Raw genomic sequence first — 18,129 nt, forward strand, 5'->3', positions numbered from 1 at the left:
ATCTGAATTTCTTCAATATTTGAAGTTCTCAATCCCCAGTCATTTACCTTATATTTCTCTTCCTTCCCAACTAATTTTCTCAAATGTCCATTTGATAATGATCACCTGATTTCTCCCTGCACTCTGATTCTTTTCATCTAGTCTCATTTTGCTTCCAAGTTCTTAGTGTATTCACTGTTTTAATCTGCTACTAACACGTCACTGTTCTTACAAATATATTGTGATCTTGCTGCCAAACTGAACTATCTCACATTTTGATCTTCACCTGTTCACTGCCTCTCATATAGTGACTCACAGTTGCTGCAGAATCCTTCCCTTGAGACAGGGGTGTTAAATGCATCCCGCAGGCCGGATACATCATAGTGAAACCGTGCCCACCCCATTGCCGGCAATGGCAAAAAAGTCACGATATGTGGCGACACATCACGTGATGTTGTGAGTTTGACACCTCTGCCTTAAGATCCCAGGTTTCATGACAAAGCTCCTTGCTGGTTTTTTTTGCTGCTCTCAACTTCAATTATTTAATGCTTCCATTGTTTATTATTTCTGTACCTTTGTCTTGTCTCTCTGTAGATATCATTCCCTGCCCAATTCTATTGTCTCCTCTCCTCCGAAATAGATGGTCTTCTATATAGAGTCCTGTGCATATTTGTTTTTCTCTCCACAAATAGAACACAGGTATATGGTGGTGTCATCATTTTCTCTCCAAAACCAATTATCATAGTTTTTGGATTTTAGTCCTCATCCCTGCATTAAATATGGGCTAAGTAACTTTGGGCCAGTCATGCTTTCACCACTCAGCTTACCTCACAGGGTTGTTGTGGGGAAAATAGGAAAAGGGAGCTGTGTTGGATGTGTCCAGCATCTTTAATTTCTTATAAAATAAAAAAGATGGGATAATAAAATCAAATACATGCAGCCATTTGTCCCTTCCATCCCCACATGCCCTCTTTCCTCATATAGATCTTAGCTGCCATATGTGTAGGTAGTGCTGAAGATGTTATTTTCAACATCAATTAAAAAACTGAGGCAAGTACAATTTAACTTGTCAAGAATGATTTGCTTCCTTACCCAATATTAACAACTCTGTTTTGCGCAAACCTAACAAACCAGTTGCTAAGAAGGAGTACTTACCTGGAAACTATTTCTTCATTAAAATAAAGTTACTTAATTGAAATTAATTTTAAATGTCTTCCTTTTTCCTATTTCTGACATTGTGATTCCATGTGATTCCACCTCAAATGTAATGCTGTGCAGATGAACTAAACAACTTCTAACTTCCAACTAGCACGATGACTTTGATATTTAATTTGCCTGAAGGTTTCCAGTTTAGGCAGATTGCTACATTCACTGACCTGGGAATAAGTTGTACTGAACTCCATGGGACTTCTGATTAGACATGCATAGACTTGTGCTACCAATGCACAACTTTTGGACAATGGGTGAAAGCTTCTAGATGAAATGCCATTTGTACACAGGCGAATGCATGTCTTAAAGAACATTAACTAAAGTACTGCTCTGCATTGTCTATTACAGAGGTCTCCAACCTTGGCAACTTTAAGACTTATGGACTTCAACTCCCAGAATTCCTCAGGTGTCCATAAGTCTTAAAGTTGCCAAGCTTGGAGACCCCTGGTCTATTACATACAAGGAATCTAAAACTACGTTTTCATCATTATTTCTCAATCTTGGCAGTTTTAACATGTGTGAACCTGAACTCCCTGAATTCCTCAGTAAGCATGCTGGGAATTAACACAAACCTAAGGCCACCAACATTAAGGAACACAATATTAACACACCATTTATAAAAGATTCATTAAGTCGGCAAACAATTTACAATATAGTAAACTTTCCATTTCCCCCCAAATTCATGCTAAAATTCAGAATTTTAAAATGTACCATGCTTTTTAGAAACTAAAAATATAGGTTATAAATAAATACAGCAGAGTCAATAACGTGTAAATGTGATAAAATATCTTTGTTAAAATGCAGGAATTCACAGAAAAAAGATGCCTATTATTTGTGCTGTCTTAAGATTCAAATGGTAACTCCCACACGTGCCATTATCTGCTACACGTAATGTTGTATTCCATTACATGTATTGATATATTATTTCACCTTTAATTTATTCCTTTGCTTTGGAATTTATTCCTTTTGTTGAACAAAGAAATAAGAACCAAAACCTGTCTAAAGTTCTGATAATTAAACTTTTGAGTTTCCTAATCTGGAAAGAAAACTTCTACTGGGAAATGGAGGAAGTCACATTAATATTATTTTCAGTAATATTAGTTTTTTTCATGCTTTGCTCCTAGATATTCTTTAGTTTCATAAAGTAAAGGAGAAACTTGCCCAAAAGGCGGCAGTAGCAAACTTTCTGTATGCTTGCCAAGACAATTGTGTGGATGCTAAGAGAAATTTGCAGTAGTTGAGTGACTTGTTTAGTGGGTGTCCATTGGATGAATTATAAGAATAGCTTCTGGGACCCCTTTCCCCAAACTGAGTTTGTGTTGTTGCCTTGCACCAATTCCTTATGCCTGGAAATTTGACAGGCAGTTGTCAGGCCACATGCAAAGCATCCTCCTCTAAGTAATATGTACATCCACCAGAGAAATTCTGGGCCTGAAATTCCAAGCTCTTAATATTGAGCCTTTGGGGATAGTCTTGAATCACTTAGAATACTGGTAAGGTTTCCTGGACTCCACTGTTACCCAACTTTCCTGAATCCTGAATATGGAACATGAATTTTAATGGACAAGGTTTCTTTTAGTGATTATAGAAGGAAACCTCTTGGCCAAATTACCCTGCCAGCCTTCATGTGCAACTTCAGTGAGTTTTCTCAAACATCACTATTTGTTTTGCTGTATCTGACAGGTGATGAGGGGAGCATAGGCTCCACCATGGATCTGACAGAGACAAGCTCTATTGTGGATGGAGACTGGACTATGGTGGATGAAAATTATTCTGCCTTGAGTCTGACGCAGTCTGAACAGGAATGTATCTCTTTGGAGCTAGCCAGCAAAGGGCCACACAAATCACAAGTTCAGCTGCGGTAAATGAGATGGGAGTTTATATCATCACTGGGATTCCTTTGAGCTGTTCTTAGAGGATGGGGGCCAAGGATAATATCCTGTGGGGAAAACGGAATCTTTCTTTGCCTTAGAAAGTGCCTCTGCCACTTTCATGCTATACCGTACAATGAGCGTCTCTGCATTTGCGGAGCGGCAGAGGTAGAGGACCTGGCTCACATCCTATTTGACTGTTGTCTGTATAAGAGGGTGAGAGACAGGTATCTTGGTCTATATACCAAACGAATGACCCATTGGGATCCCCATATCAAAATAACTTACCTTATGTCCGGTCAGAACTTGAAAATAACATTTAATGCAGCACAGTATTTAAACAAAATGATCTGGTGAAGATCTGCATATGTGGGACTGATTGGGGTAGATTTTAAGGGCGACTTCGAAATATAATGTTATATTTTATCTATATCTTAAATTATTGTACATTATTACAATTTCATTTTAGATTGTATTTTATTATTTCATCTTAAATTGTATTTTATTTTAATTCCATTTTAAATTGTATTTTATCAAATTCCATTTTAAATTGTATTTTATCAAATTCCATTTTAAATTGTATTTTATCAAATTCCATTTTGGATTGCTTTTATCAAGTTTTGGTGACGGTTTGTTGCTGGAACTTTGCCCTTTGATATGGCCCAACGGCTAATCAATAAAGTTGTTGTTATAACCAGTGGTTGTAGATACTGTTGTTGCAGTATTCCATGGTCATGGGATCAAAATTTGGGCGATTGGCAGTCAGCCTGCATTTACAATCACAAGGGACTTCAATTCCATGCTGATCCCTCTCTGCCAGTTTGGTTTTCAGGTCTGGAGCAGCAAAGTTTACAATGATTATATTTGGGAGGTTGGAGATCCTTCCCCAAGAATGAACCCTTTGGCCACCGAGAAAGAGTGTCAGACTACTTTGTAGCTCCTAGGATGTTCTCTCAAGGACTCCAGGGTTACTGCCTTAGAAAAGTCCATGAAAGAAGACAGAAAACCTTAGCACTATTCTGCAGAGAGGCTCATATCAGCTTTACAGTTTGTCTGGCTTAGGAATTGTTTATTCCTATTTCTTTGGAAAAAAATTTTTACACATAGAAAAGGAATCAATAATACAACTTGATTTCCCCATAGTATTTCCTAATTTTGCAGAAACTTGCAGCTTCTGAGGGAGTATAAATGACATACTCCTGAAAAAATCAGGTAAATAATAAAAACAATTGTAAGTTACCAGTTCAGTAATTATCTAAAGAGCATAACTAAAGAGATATCACCAAAATACAGTGTGTGTGTGTGTGTGTATAGGAGACCAGAATGGTACTTAGAAGCATAGTATTAGATGCTTACACTGGATGAATAGGCACCTGTTTTGCTTATATACCGCTTGATTGCCATAGGGAAGTCAGGTAAATATGGACTTGTAAAAGAATCCAGAAAAAAGAAGGAAAAACAGCAAAACCGGACCATGCAAACTTAAGAATTCAGTGAGATTGACCATCAAGTTTGTTGGCATTATAATTAAAAGAGCTTTACTTGCATAGTACATTCAAAACGAGTATCATTATTGCAGCAATCACCATTAACAGCTCCATATTCTTCATGATAGCCTTAACAGCGCTTAATCAAAACATTTCCTTAGTCAATGAAAACACATCAAAATATTAAGGACAAGGCAGCATTGTGTTATTTAAAGGCAGTAAAAGTATGTTATTTTGTGCTTGTAGTTCCAGTACAAAAGCTCCTTTTATTGCAAAAAACCAAAAACAGCTGTTCTCAAGCTACCTTCCCAAAGGCAGTTTCATGTTACAATGTCAGCAGGTGAAGGGACTATTCAAGTGGCAGAAACAGGTGGGTTGTTTGTTTTTTTGCATTAAACAAACACAAAAAGACATCTTTTCCCAGGAGGTCTTACTAATACTGCCACTGAAATATACTTGTCACTAAATTACTCCTCATAGCTTTTTTTTCTGTCAGTAATGCCATCTTTCCCAACTCACACAACCTCCCTATGAACAGAAGTGGCATCCAACAATTGAGAGATAATTGACCTTTGCGTAATTTCTAGATTAAAAGATAAACTGATCATAGGTAGAAGTCCAGCTTAAAGGATAAATCCAGTTGGGAAATCTTTCCAATAAAGCATGTAACTGAGATGACTTTTGATCTTCTCCAAAGAAATAATGGTTAACTATAGCAAGGGTGACCATTCCTTTTGTGGATTTGTCCGAACCCTAAAAACCAAACAAAAAGCAAATAAGATCATGTCTGATTATTCGAATCCTATTCTTATTCAGCACTATATAATAGTAGAATTCGAAGCTTGCAAAGAATGATCCAAGGGGTATAATCAGCTGAAGAAACCAAAGAAATTAAAATTTTAAAGAATTCCAAGATGCTCACTGAAATAGTGTTAAAGTGACTGTTTCCAAAACAAAATTTTATTTGAGCCTCCAACAGTTTGCATAAACATAATACCAAGCGAATCAAACTGAAGAAACAGATTGAATTCCTGAAGCTATGTTAATTAAATTTTCTGGTGAATTGTTAAAATAATATGAAAAGTAAGAATTTTTCCCACTGCAACCAGAAGACGGATTAGTCCTTTTTAATTCTACATCAAGGAGAAGCAGAGTTATCACCTTCTTTACTGTAACACACTCAGTGCTTGGCTGCCCTTAAAAAGTGTCAGGAAATTGCAACTAGTGGCTAAACAAGATACAGAGAATATCTTGAAAAAACTGCATTGCCTACTCATTGCCTGCAGGATACAATTTAAGGTTGTTGGTTAATGACTGCAATGAAGTTAACTAAAGTGAATTTAGTATAATAATGTTGACCTGTAAAGCTTTACAGGGTTTAGGTTTTACTATCTGAGGGAGTGCATGCACCTTTATGAAAATTATTAGGAAATGGCTTTTTAAAGATCTTCCAGAAGCTAGTATGGCAGACAACACCTTCCACTGTGTACCTCACCTCCAGACCAAGAAAAAAGATAAGTAACATAAATTGGGCAACTGAATATACTAACTTCTAAGCTATTAAGAATATTTCCCAGAGTATTGTTTAATAGGTTTGCTTAAATCACAGAAGTGAAAAGTGAAATCAGAAGAAAGAAATAGGCTGTATGGAGGTCAACTCAGTTTAGGATCAGGAGGATGTAGAATACGTTTAGTCTTCATTAAAAAAACTGAGAAACCGAACTTTAATTCAAACATATAGAGCAGAATATCTAGATCAGGCGAGCCAAACTTGCGACATCACATGACATACGCAACTTTTTCCCCATTGCCGGCAATGGGGTGGGTGCGGTTTTGGCATGACGCGTCCGGCCCACGGGCCAGCAGTTTGACATGCCTTATCTAGATATTCCTGTTGCTTTTGTTTTGCTAATATCATTCTATATCAAAATATAATTCAGACTCTATATATCTAGATACCGTAGAAAAAGTGCTCATATTTTATAGACATAGGGAAAGGTTCCCCCGCACATGCGTGCTAGTCGTTTCCAACTCTAGGGGCTGGTGCTCATCTCCGTTTCAAAGCTGAAGAGCCAGCGCTTGTCTGAGGACATCTCCGTGGTCATGTGGCCGGCATGACTAGACGCCAAAAGTGCATGGAACGCTGTTACCTTCCCACCGTAGTGGTCCCTATTTTTCTACTTGCATTTTTACGTGCTTTCGAATTGCTAAGTTGGCAGAAGCTCGGATGAGTAACAGGCGCTCACTCTGTTACATGGCACTCGGGATTCGATCCGCCAACTGCCGACCTTCTGATCGACTGAGCCACCGACATAGGCAGTTTATTTGAGATGTTGCTGTTCGATAAAGGACACCTCTCAAGAACGTCTCTCCAGTACAAGACAAATTCTAATTTCCTCCTCTGGTTTACTGTATCCATGGTAATATTAGTAGCATATGCTACCCCGTTTGCATCTACTAATACAACTATGTCAGTAAGTCAATGACAGATAATTTATACAATCTTAAGTGAGTATCTGGAAACACTACACGAGTTCAATGAGTTTCAAGTAAGCAAATACAAGAGTACAGGATTAATTTCTATCTGCTGTTTGGTATAATTGCAGCAATCTAATATTCAAGGGCATATTTGATTTAATGTATTCCTGAAATAAAAGATATAAAAACTTGTCATGTCAAGGACACCTAAAGAAAAGAAAATGCATATCAAAATTAATAGCACTAGAAAATAGCAATTGGGTGTTAACTTCAAAGGATGAAAATGAATCAATAAGCTGTACCCAAAAGGCAAAGCATTGAACAGAAGAAGAGAGGAGAATTCTAAGAAATGAACGTGATGCTTAAAAGGACAAACTCACTTTCAGCTCGATCCAAAAGTGCCAGGGCCTGGCATGGAGCCCACGTGCATAATACACAAAGTAGTCTCCATTCAAACTATTAACAACAGGCGTTCCATTTCCAAGCGACCAAGTGGACAGTGTTGAACCTTGATGTAGTCGAAGATATAAAGCCATGTGGCTTGAACCTGAAGCAGGTGATAAACAAAAATGACTACATGAATTCAGAAGACAGGTTAGTGGAGTTGCCACATTTCCCCCCCCCCCCCATCTAAAGCAAATTATGCACCAACTGCTTATTTAGGTTTTCCTAATATCCTGGAAAGGATATTTTCCTAATCTATGGATTAATTCATGAACTATGTTTTTAACAACATCTAGGAATTTTTTAATGTATCCTAAGAAAAGAGACTGGCACACTTGTCATAGCATAATTTACAGATATAGAATAAGAGAGCTGGAAGGGACCTTGGAGATCTTCTAGTCCACCCCCTACTCAAGCAGGAGAACCCATACCATTCTGGACAAATGGCTATCCAATCTCTTCTTAAAAACCTCCAGTAATGGAACACCCATAACGTCTGGAGGCAAGCCATTCCAATGTCTAATTGTTCCATTGTAAGGAAATTTCTCCTTAATTCTAGGTTGGATATCTATTTGATAGGTTTCCATCTGTTATTTCATGTCCTGTCCTTCCTTTGCTTATCTTAGTCAACTATTTATCATAGTCAAAAATCTATTCAGGTACAGCTTATTACAAGCATATTATATCTGTGATATGCTGTATTCACAATGATTGGCTACCTCTGAGAACTTTGACTGAAGGTGCCTGATTTAATATCAGATAATAATTGGATAAATAATTAGATGAATTAAATAATTTGCTATATCCAACTAGTTGTTAAGATCAAATAATTCCCTACTAAGACTCTCAAAGCAAGGAAGGATGAGATGTTTACTCACCTATTACTTCAAAGGTTAGCTTTGTAGAATCCCATTGTGTTTGCTCTTGGGAAAGAAGCTGAAACTGAACAGGGTTTCGGGGAGTAATTGCTGGTGCAGGAAGATACCATGTTTTCCTTTTAAAAAGGGATTATTTTTTTAAAAAAAGTTATCAATATAATTAACTGTAAGGGTCCTTTAAAATATTTCAAATTACTGTTTCATGTTAATTCTGTTCAACAAAGTATAATATGGCATATTAAAACCTAACATGCAAAAGGTTGCATGCAAAGGAACTAAAAATGATTAGCCTTTTTAATCTTAATATTAAAAGAAAAGGATAAATCTGTCAAAGTAGTGTTTGTCAGGTGTTTAAAAAAAAACCAAAAAAAACACCCCACCCTTGTTTATCAGATCTCCAGGAAAATAATGACAAGCCAGTCAAAGTTTTGCTCAAAGCCGAAAACTTTGGCAAAGCAGAATGACAAGATTCTGCACTATTACACAGAGAGAGGAGTAACTCTGATAGTCTTGCTGACAGATAAGGCCAAGCCCATTCAGAAAAAAACATTAGGATTCATTAAGACTCTTTAAACCTAAATAGAAAAGGGTGCAAAAACAACAAAAAAACACAGCCTCCAAATAGCCAGAATTCTGCTGCATGGCACCCAGAACATTTTGTGTGTTGCTGGTTGCCATTGCCTTCTTCTACGGTTGAGAGAGAAGGATTGACCCTCTAGATCACCCAGTTGGCTTCATGCTTAAAGGAGGTCTAGGACTCATAGTCTCCTGCTTCTAGCCTCCTGCCTTCACGCTTAGGCCCATTTTACGCTTCAAGATTAAAGGGATTAAAACAAAAAACCCTTCCTATCCCTTACAGGAAGTTTTAGGAAGTCCCGTCAGTCCAGCAAAAGATACAGGAAGAAGAAAAAAAAAGAAAAGTTCCTCCTTCTCCCACTTTTCAAAGCAAATCCCAAACCGCATTTCCAGACTCTTTCCACTCCGACTGCGGCTTTGTTATGGGCATTGCTATATTTTGCAATTGCTTTCCTTCTGGCAGTATTGGCTTAAAACGCAACAAGTTTCCTGATTCACTTGAAAATACTCATTTTTCAAAAGTGTTACATCAACTGATAACTCTGTAAACTAAATGGTTCATTGGGTGAGATCGCAACCAACCGAAAAACGTTGTTCACGGGCAAGATCCAAGGAAATCCACAGAGTGGGGATCCTCCCTCACAGGTGGCTGCAATAGAATCATTGAGCTCAGGCAGGTGGGGTGTAACGAGCGAAATTCCAGTGTAGTCCATCCCATTTATCCATATTCCAGAATCCCTTTTTTCCAAGTGACCATCCAGGCTATGAAATCTTCTGTTTAAATGCTGGAAAAATGACAAGACAAGAAGCTGCTAAAGCTTTGCCAGCTGTCCGTGAGGCAGATACAAAATAGCTCGAATGTCTGAGTGACTTCTAAAAAACGCCACATGAGTGTTAAATCTGTGCTTGTTGCACTAGACATTTTTCTTTCTATACTTTTGGAAACCCACAAACTTGATTGTGTGATAGCCAACAGCATACTAATCAGATGAAGCAAGTCATGAAAAAAGAATTATGATCACAGCTTGCACTGAAAAAGCTGATAATATTACGGAAGCAAGGAAAGATCAGAGAGAGGAAGGTCCTGAGTGAGCGAGTAGGGTGGTTATCAGTTTAACCAAGTTATAAGCAGTAATAGCCCACTCTGGATACCAGTATGCCCACTCAACGTTTAAATATAGTTTTGCAGAAATGGCTGCTGATGTAATCTGCTCAGAGTTGCCTTAAATCACAAGATGGGCGGCAAATAAATACAATAATCTGGCTGACTATGCAATGAACCATAATAATCAAAATTATCTACTGATTTACCTGCCTCAGTGAAGCCAACTGACATGGCAAATCAAGCAAGTGACATAAATCATTGCAAAAATTAGATCCCTTTTCACAGTAATAACCATTTTCACAGTACAATATATTGGCCAATCTTCTATCTCCTTCTATTCTATCTTAAAATAGTGCTTAAAATATTAGGAAATAAATAACTTGAACTATTTGATATTCCCAAATTAAATTCTTTGTTTTAAATGTCTATATAGAGTTGTAGATTTATGTGTATTGTTATGTGAATCGCTTTACAAGGGCTATGCTTTAAAGGGATTTACATATTGTATGTATATTATCTGTACTAGAAGGCACACCTATTAGGAAACCATATTTTTATTTATTTAACACAGAGGTCCCCAACCTATGGGCTGCAGCCCACTACTGGGCCACAGTCCCTTGGTTGCCAGGCTGTGTGAATAGCTGGGCAGTGCACACATGTGCACGTGCTCCCCCCCGTGTCACTGTTGCTGCAAACGTGTGGGAAGCGGCAGTGCCACTAGTATTGCACAGATGGCGGTAGCGCCGCAAGCAGCAGGTGGCCACAGCGTGATTCTTGCACTGGTAGTAGCATCACCACAAGCCTGGAGGCAGCACCACAAGCCTCACACAGGTGCTGCTGTTGCTGAGAGCCTCATGTGCATGCTCGCAGCCCCATTTGTGTGGTGTGCATGCTTGCGGCCTGTTTGGATGTGCGCGCACACGTGTGGCCACATTCACATTTGCGCACGCGCATGTAAAGCGCATGCCCCTCCCTCTCCCACCAGGCTGCCAAAATAAAAAGGTTGGAGACCCCTGATTTAACAGATCTGAGTTGACATGCTCTTTTATCGTACCCATTTGAACACTTAGTACCTTGGTTGTACTGAACATCTAATCAGCCAGTAAATGTGGGAAAATGCCTAATGTTTCTGCAGGTTGATTTAAGTATTTGTTCTGATCTGCAGGATGCCTCCATTTCCATTTCCATTTCTACTTAAAATCAAATCAAATGATTTAAAGGTAGTCCTCAACTTATATCCATTTGAATTAACATTAGCCTCCAAAAAAGTTATGATATACATTCGAATTTATTACCACTGCCCCACCTCTATGGTCACATGGTCATAATTTGGGCACTTGGCAATTAGGTTGCATTTAAGATTGGTCATGGTGTCCTTCAGTCACATGATCATGGTTTGTGACTTTTTTTTGCCAGTTTCTGGCAAAAATTGACATTAAGCTGGATTTGCATTTTAAATCATGTGATTTAACTTACAACCATCATAAAATGGTTGTAAAACTGGATCCAGTCACTTGACCACAATGGAAATTCTGGTCCCAATAGTGGTTACAAGTCCAGAACTAGCTGTGGCTTGCTATGAACCATGTGCAAGTTTTATAAGTTGCAAAAACAAATGTTGGCAACAGTAGAATTACCTTGAGATCTTATCTGTCAATAAAAGGATTTTAGTAAATGTTTATGATAAAAAATATTCATGATAAAAGTTACAACACAATAGAATAGTGAGTTTGTGTTTCAATCTTACCATCTTTATATGGACGGAGTTTTTTGGCATACGGGATCTTTTGAAAGATTGAGCCATAATAACATAACTGCTGGCTGAAATATATTGTTTATTAATCTGACTAGATATTTCAAAGGCTGCTTTGTAGTGTGCATTGATATGGCCCAGTTCTACACTTTTAAGAGTTTATGATATTTTGTTTTCTATCTAAGATCCTTTGTTTAAGCACTGCTATCAAGAGCATGAGTGTCTCCTTGAGAAATCTAGTTTCATATAATTGTCAATTTAGAGTTTTCATTAGGAATCATATTTATCAATTAATGTTAACTGTATCAGACATGAAGTTGGGAATGAACCTTTAGTAAATATTTGAACACACAAGCCATGCCCTCATTTCAAGTTTTGTTAAGTTCTGCCTCCAACTGCAGGGCAAACCTAGGCATGTATTTCAGCATTTGGATTAGTTTTCTTGGGAATTTTGACTGCACCCTTTCCAAGCCCTGATACTGAATTCCTGGATTTAATGGGATAATGTGTCAGTTTCAAAAAGTTTGAATGAAGCTGTTACAGAGGCATCTTTGGAAATGAAGAGCAAGAATTTCTGCTGAATTCCTCTGGGCCATTTCCATTTTACATAAGGGGCAGATTGTAAATTAATAACTGTGGTTGTGTAAGAAATAAAACTCTCACAAAAATCAGTCAGCATGGCTGGAGATCTGTGATTATAAGACATTTGGATTGTCTTTTCCTATTTTATATTAGGAACAAAGTTGCCAAGACACTCTCTTATATTAAACCATGAAATAATTGGGAGGCAGCAGAATCAGTGCAGATGTCAAGGATTAAACTTTGGCAGCTACATGACTCTGTTTCAACTTGCCTTTAGATTAAGGTTGAGAGGTATTACTTTCAATTAGATGGATTAGATGGAAAAACTTCTATGATTCAGCTTTAGACCATGAAAGCCTGAAACCTTTTCAAGGACACGAGAACAGGTATGGATTTGAAGCAGATGGTTCCCATAATAAAGTGAACTTGTTTATATGGACTACGTAAGATGTTGGGGGTTTGGCTGGGAAAATTATTAAGTCTGTGAATTGGTGTTGGAACCTCAAGAGTTTGTTTTGCTTCGACATTATCATGCAATGTATTCAATAAATAGTAAGATTTTCGGAGTGGAATGAACCTGGAGTTTTATTTGGATTCTTGAGCTGGATGTTGACATTAAACCAAATCTCTATTTCCTCTTCAATTACCATTTCTCAATTCTAGGGATGGCAAGATCCAAAGGCTGAGGTAAGATAGCAAAAGTGTAAGATATGCACATCTGAGAATGAGGTTGATGAAAATAACACAACATATTAACTTCAAACCACTGGATTTAAGGCAAAGTACTTTCAAAGGAGTGAATTAAAAAAACAAAAACAAATGATAAGTTCCACAGCAAATTTAGAAACACTTTTTACCTGAACAAGCATTCGCTTAGGCCTTGGGTCTGACAAATCTGAACTGAAAGGAAAGAAGAGTCCACTGCAAACAAGGATGAATGTAACTATAAAAATGGTTGTCAAAGATATTAATGTCACCTTTGTGCTTCTGGACAGATAAATAAAGCTGAGCTAGAAAATAAAAACAGGAAGTAAAAGAAAGAGATTACTTTTACTGAATTATTTCCAGAAAACAAGTGTGTCAAGCAAACTTAAATGTTAAATGTTTTAAAAAACATTTTATTTCTTTAAAACATATCTTTCAACTTATACAATTTAATTTTAATTTTTTAAGTTTGTGGCAAATCAGAGATAATGTTGAAAGCTAGTGACTTCCACAAATCCATCCACAATGTCTCCTTAGCACAGACATTCTGCTTCAGAATATTAGGAGTTGGTGGCTGGAATAAGAAAGGGAATAATGCCTATCTTCTATATCTTCTCCATTGTGTAAACAGAAGCAGCAAGATATGCACATTAAAACAGTCCCAGATACCCCCATTAATTGCAATTCTGCTTGCAGGAAAAAAATATCCTTTTTTGATTGTATTTGCTCTTTCATAGTAAATGTTTTCATGCTGATGGTGCCTTCTTTCATCAGATGGGAAAACTGACAGGACACATGCTTAAATATACTGTTCAAAAGTTATTAAATAAGTTCAAATCCATAAAATTCAAGCTTTTAAAACTATCTTACCAAATAGGAAGACAGAAGTATGGACATTACAACGATAAAAATGCCCATGACTACATCAGGTGGAACTTCAGAACCACTGCGCCCCATGATGGGAACAAACATTTCAAATATAAGCCGGATGAGATACATTAAATAGAGATATGGAATAAACATTCCCAGGAGATAAACTGTCACAAATTTAACTGTAGCACCTGTAACAGAGACATAAACAGATTATAATGTAGAAATTGTAGCTATTGACTTTTTAATATCTGCCCCACTCAGAGCGTTCTAGAAGTTATCTAAGAAACCTCTGTCTGAAGGCAATTATTATGTTTTTCTTGCAAAACAGGTAAGATGACTTAACAGATTAAACAATGGCTTAAAAAGCAGGCTAACCAGATTTTCTGAAAATATGAATCATGCATTCATATAAATCAGCTTCTTATGCAAGTCTGTAAATCAAGACATCGAGGCATAAAAGGCCAAGTCTGGGGTTCATGCATTCTTTAATTTAAGTTGATAGGGACAGAGAGCAGTAACTGTGTAGAAGAAAAAGGGTAACTCTTTATTTCTGATTGATAAATAAGAAGGGATTTCATAATTGACGGTACAAATTTGGTCTACTATGTCAGCTGGGCATAACATGAATTCTTTTGGCCAGAACAGAAGGCCCTATAAAAAGCCTATGAAACAAATCTGTGCATTTCTATAAATCGGTATGTCTGCTTCATGGTACATTAAATTGAGTGGAACTTACTTTCAGGGCAACTGGAACAAACATTGAGAGCCACATGGGAGTCTCAACAATAGCAAAATGCAAGTAAATTGGGAAAGATACGTATTATTTATAACATCGCTCAATAAATAATGTGCAGTGAATGCGTTTGTTTTTTATTCCGGTTAAAAAGTTAGAGGGGATACAGTATATATGTGGTATTTAGCATAGGTTGGCTACTTCACGTGCACATTTTTTAATCTGACAATTTTCCTTTTCCTTTTTTCTTTCCAAAAAAAAAAAAAAAGGCATGGACTGTTCTTGTCAGACGTGTGAACTACATGAAATGAAATTACATCAGGGGGTGCATTTGGCTTGGTGGTTTCATGCCTTACTTCAAGCATAAAGTCCCTAGTACCTCCTTATGGCCTTATTGCCAAAACTGATTTGCCATTTTAGAGTTTTATAGGGACTCAATGTGACAATGAATGTTATAAACCTTCTTTAAAATTTATAGCATCTTAAGTATCTTATGGTATCTTATTTAAATAAAACTGCCAAAATTGGACTAATAATTCCCATGGGGAAGGTTGGGAAATTTTAGGAACAAAATAGATGCTATGAGCATTGCAAAAGGGGCTGAAAAAAACTCAGATTGAAGACATCACACTATCATCACCATTTACAACATCAGCTCTCAGAGGCTAGAAAAGTATCGTCTTGACTATAAGCATGCCCACCTCTGCCTTACCAGAACCTATGGAAATAAGTCTTGCTGCCATACCTTTTTCTTTCAGTTCCTTATAGGTCATTAGTTTTGTGAGGAGTGGAAAAGCTACCCACATTGCACAAATAAACGCAGAGGAAATTCCCTGGTAAGTAAGCAGAACCCCTGAAATAGACCAAAGTGCAAGTGGAACATCAAAAAAGAGTTCTCCTAGGAACAGTTCATTTGTGTGCTGGGAAAAGAAGAACAAAATAAAAATGTCAATCTTCTTTGATTTAAATCTGAAGACAACGTTATCAAGCATTTTAAGAGCAGAAGATTGCTTCTTAATACACAATATATAGGAAGTTCCACTTCCTGTGGAAACTGGAAGTGTATTGTCTACTACTTCTAACTACAAACATGCGGGTTATAAAAGGAAACCTTTGAAAAAGCAAAGCTATAGTAAATATAAAAAGGAATCTAGGAGAACACAGGACAGCTTTCCAAAATTTTATCAGTTTTGAACAAGTGTGGATGCACTAGAAGTTTAAAACAGCTACTTTTAGGTTTTCAATTATTAAGAAAGAGTCAGCCTCATCCTGTCAAAGATCACAATTTTATCCCTGGATTCTGGTAGCCCAACTCTGAGAAGGTCAAAGGGCAATCAAAATGATCTGGGATTCATATATAGCCTGAGAACTGCCTACTGTATTATAGTGAAGTTCACTTGGAAATTTTGCCTCGCTAAGAAATTTAGAGGAAACATCAAAGCATTTAATTAACCAGGACCAAATAAGAGAGGTTGGTATTGGCGTCTGCCTACAGAAGAGTTTTACTGAGCTAGGCAGTCTGACTCACCTAATTTAGTACTGTAAAGCCTAAAGCAATGGCAAATTCCTTCATATAATTAATTGCTAAATTCAATCATGTAATAAAATATAATAGTACTTACTTTATAATAAAATTTCTTGGCTAATGTATGCACAAAAATCAGTGTAGCCACAGCTGCAGATCCATAGAGAAAGTAGGAGACATAGTAGTGGGTATACCAGCAAAGAGATTGTCCAATAAAAGAAATAAACAGCGCCACAAGAAAGATGCCAGTTAAGGTAACAAAGAAACTAAGTACTGTAAAGCCTAAAGCAATGGCAAATTCCTTCATATAATTAATTGCTGAAAGAAAAGAAAAAAAAGATATTAAAATTAGAGACATACCGTACTATTTCTTTTAGGAGGACTAAAGTAATAAGACGTGGTTCCTGGTAAAATAAAAATGGCAACAAAAACCACAAAGCTTTTTTCCTTTCAGGACTGAGTTGCAAATTATTGCTCTGCTTACTCTACCTTTTTATATTCTAGTCACAGCATTTCTGAACTGACTTAATTGCAATACGGCAAGGCTTTTACTTTTTTATGGAAGACTGTTTACATACAGTATATAGCAGGTTATGTCTTATTAAAATCAGCAGAAAACTTCATTTTGCTAGGTCCCTTGGCCCTCAACTCAGTATTTTTCACTTACTCTCTAAGACAGGGGTCGGCAACCTGAAACAGTGAAAGAGGCACTCAGAACCGGTTCCCTCAAAAAAACAACAACAACCCGGGGAGCCCTCTTTCCACCCCACTCTTTCGCAGCAGGGCCATCCGGCCGTTTTTCCATCTGCTGTGCCTTCCTTGGGCTCACCTCCTCCGTTTCGCCCAATGAGGTCAGGAGAGAGTCGGGCGAGACGGCAGCAGTGTGTTCAGAGGAGGGGAGCCCAAGGAAGTTGCAGCAGACGGAAAAAGGGCTGGATGGCCCTGCTGCGAAAGAGTGGGGTAGGAAGAGAGTCGGGCGAGACAGCAGCGGTGTGTTTGGAGGAGGGGAGCCCAAGGATGGTGCAGCAGATGGAAAAACGGCCTAACGGCCCTGCCATGAAAGTGGGGTGGAAAGAGAGTCAGGCGAGATGGCAGCGGTGCGTTCGGAGGGGAGCCCGAGGAAGGCACAGCAGATGGAAAATGGGCCCACTCACCTTTCCAGCAGTCCTCCAGTCTCTTCCTCCGCTGCCGCCATGTGGAGTCCAAAGAAGAAAAGAGGTTTGTGGGCAGTCCCACAAACCAAAGAAATTCAACCAATCAAACTTCGCGAGTTTTTTTTTCGTGAGAAGTTTGAATTGATTGGTTGAACTTTTTTAGTCCCACTTTTTGGGGGGGGGGACTGCACATGGTGGAGGCCTGGGAGCTGCAGGAGACGGCTGAAAGAGCCGCATGCGGCTCCGGCGCCGTGGGTTGCCGACCCATGCTCTAAGATGTGTGTCCACTGATTACCACTTCTTCTAGACGAAGATGCATTTCATATGTCATCAGAAAAAATCATACCATGGTTATCAAAAGAGAAAGGCAATAATCATAACCGGCCAACATCTATATATTACTAATTTAGGGAAGCTGTGTCCCCGACTGTGGACACAAACAGAAGTTCAGTTTGTTAGCCTGCAGATCCTACACTCATTGCTTCAGCCTGTTTCAGAAACTCAGGCAATCCTAACTTCACTCATATTCATGCTAAATAACTGACTGGGGAAATGCATAAAGACTTAGTTGATGCAAGGAACACATTATCAAAGATTAAATTTCTCGTTTTCTTTTCCTGGGTTTCTAAACATTGTTTTTAACTTTTATATAGCTTTTGGTTTCTATAGTCCATAGTTTAAACTTTTAAAATAGCTTCTTTTGTTGGCTTCTTCCAGTGGATGTATAGAAACAGAAAACAAAATTATAAATTTCTAGGAAAAGTATAAATTATGATA

General features: G+C 37.8%; 1 protein-coding gene across 3 annotated transcripts in view; it reads right to left on the bottom strand.

Moving 5' to 3' along the window:
- Positions 1-4,445: 4,445 nt before the first annotated feature.
- Positions 4,446-18,129, bottom strand: part of ERMP1 (endoplasmic reticulum metallopeptidase 1) — a 40,114-nt gene continuing 26,430 nt past the window's right edge. The window contains exons 8-15 of one of the 3 annotated variants that reach the window (XM_081320857.1): positions 16,296-16,516; positions 15,419-15,593; positions 13,938-14,128; positions 13,220-13,372; positions 9,505-9,707; positions 8,347-8,462; positions 7,405-7,571; positions 4,449-5,299 (exon numbers count right to left, since the gene is read on the bottom strand). In XM_081320857.1, the coding sequence (XP_081176983.1) occupies positions 5,135-5,299; positions 7,405-7,571; positions 8,347-8,462; positions 9,505-9,707; positions 13,220-13,372; positions 13,938-14,128; positions 15,419-15,593; positions 16,296-16,516 (1,391 nt within the window). In that variant the 3' untranslated portion in view covers positions 4,449-5,134. Of the gene's footprint in view, positions 5,300-7,404; positions 7,572-8,346; positions 8,463-9,504; positions 9,708-13,219; positions 13,373-13,937; positions 14,129-15,418; positions 15,594-16,295; positions 16,517-18,129 lie in introns of all 3 variants that reach the window. The other 2 variants (XM_081320858.1, XR_014025558.1) reach the window with 2 other exon arrangements.

The sequence above is a fragment of the Vipera berus genome (assembly GCF_964194415.1).
Source record: "Vipera berus genome assembly, chromosome: 2".
NCBI lineage: Eukaryota > Metazoa > Chordata > Lepidosauria > Squamata > Viperidae > Vipera > Vipera berus.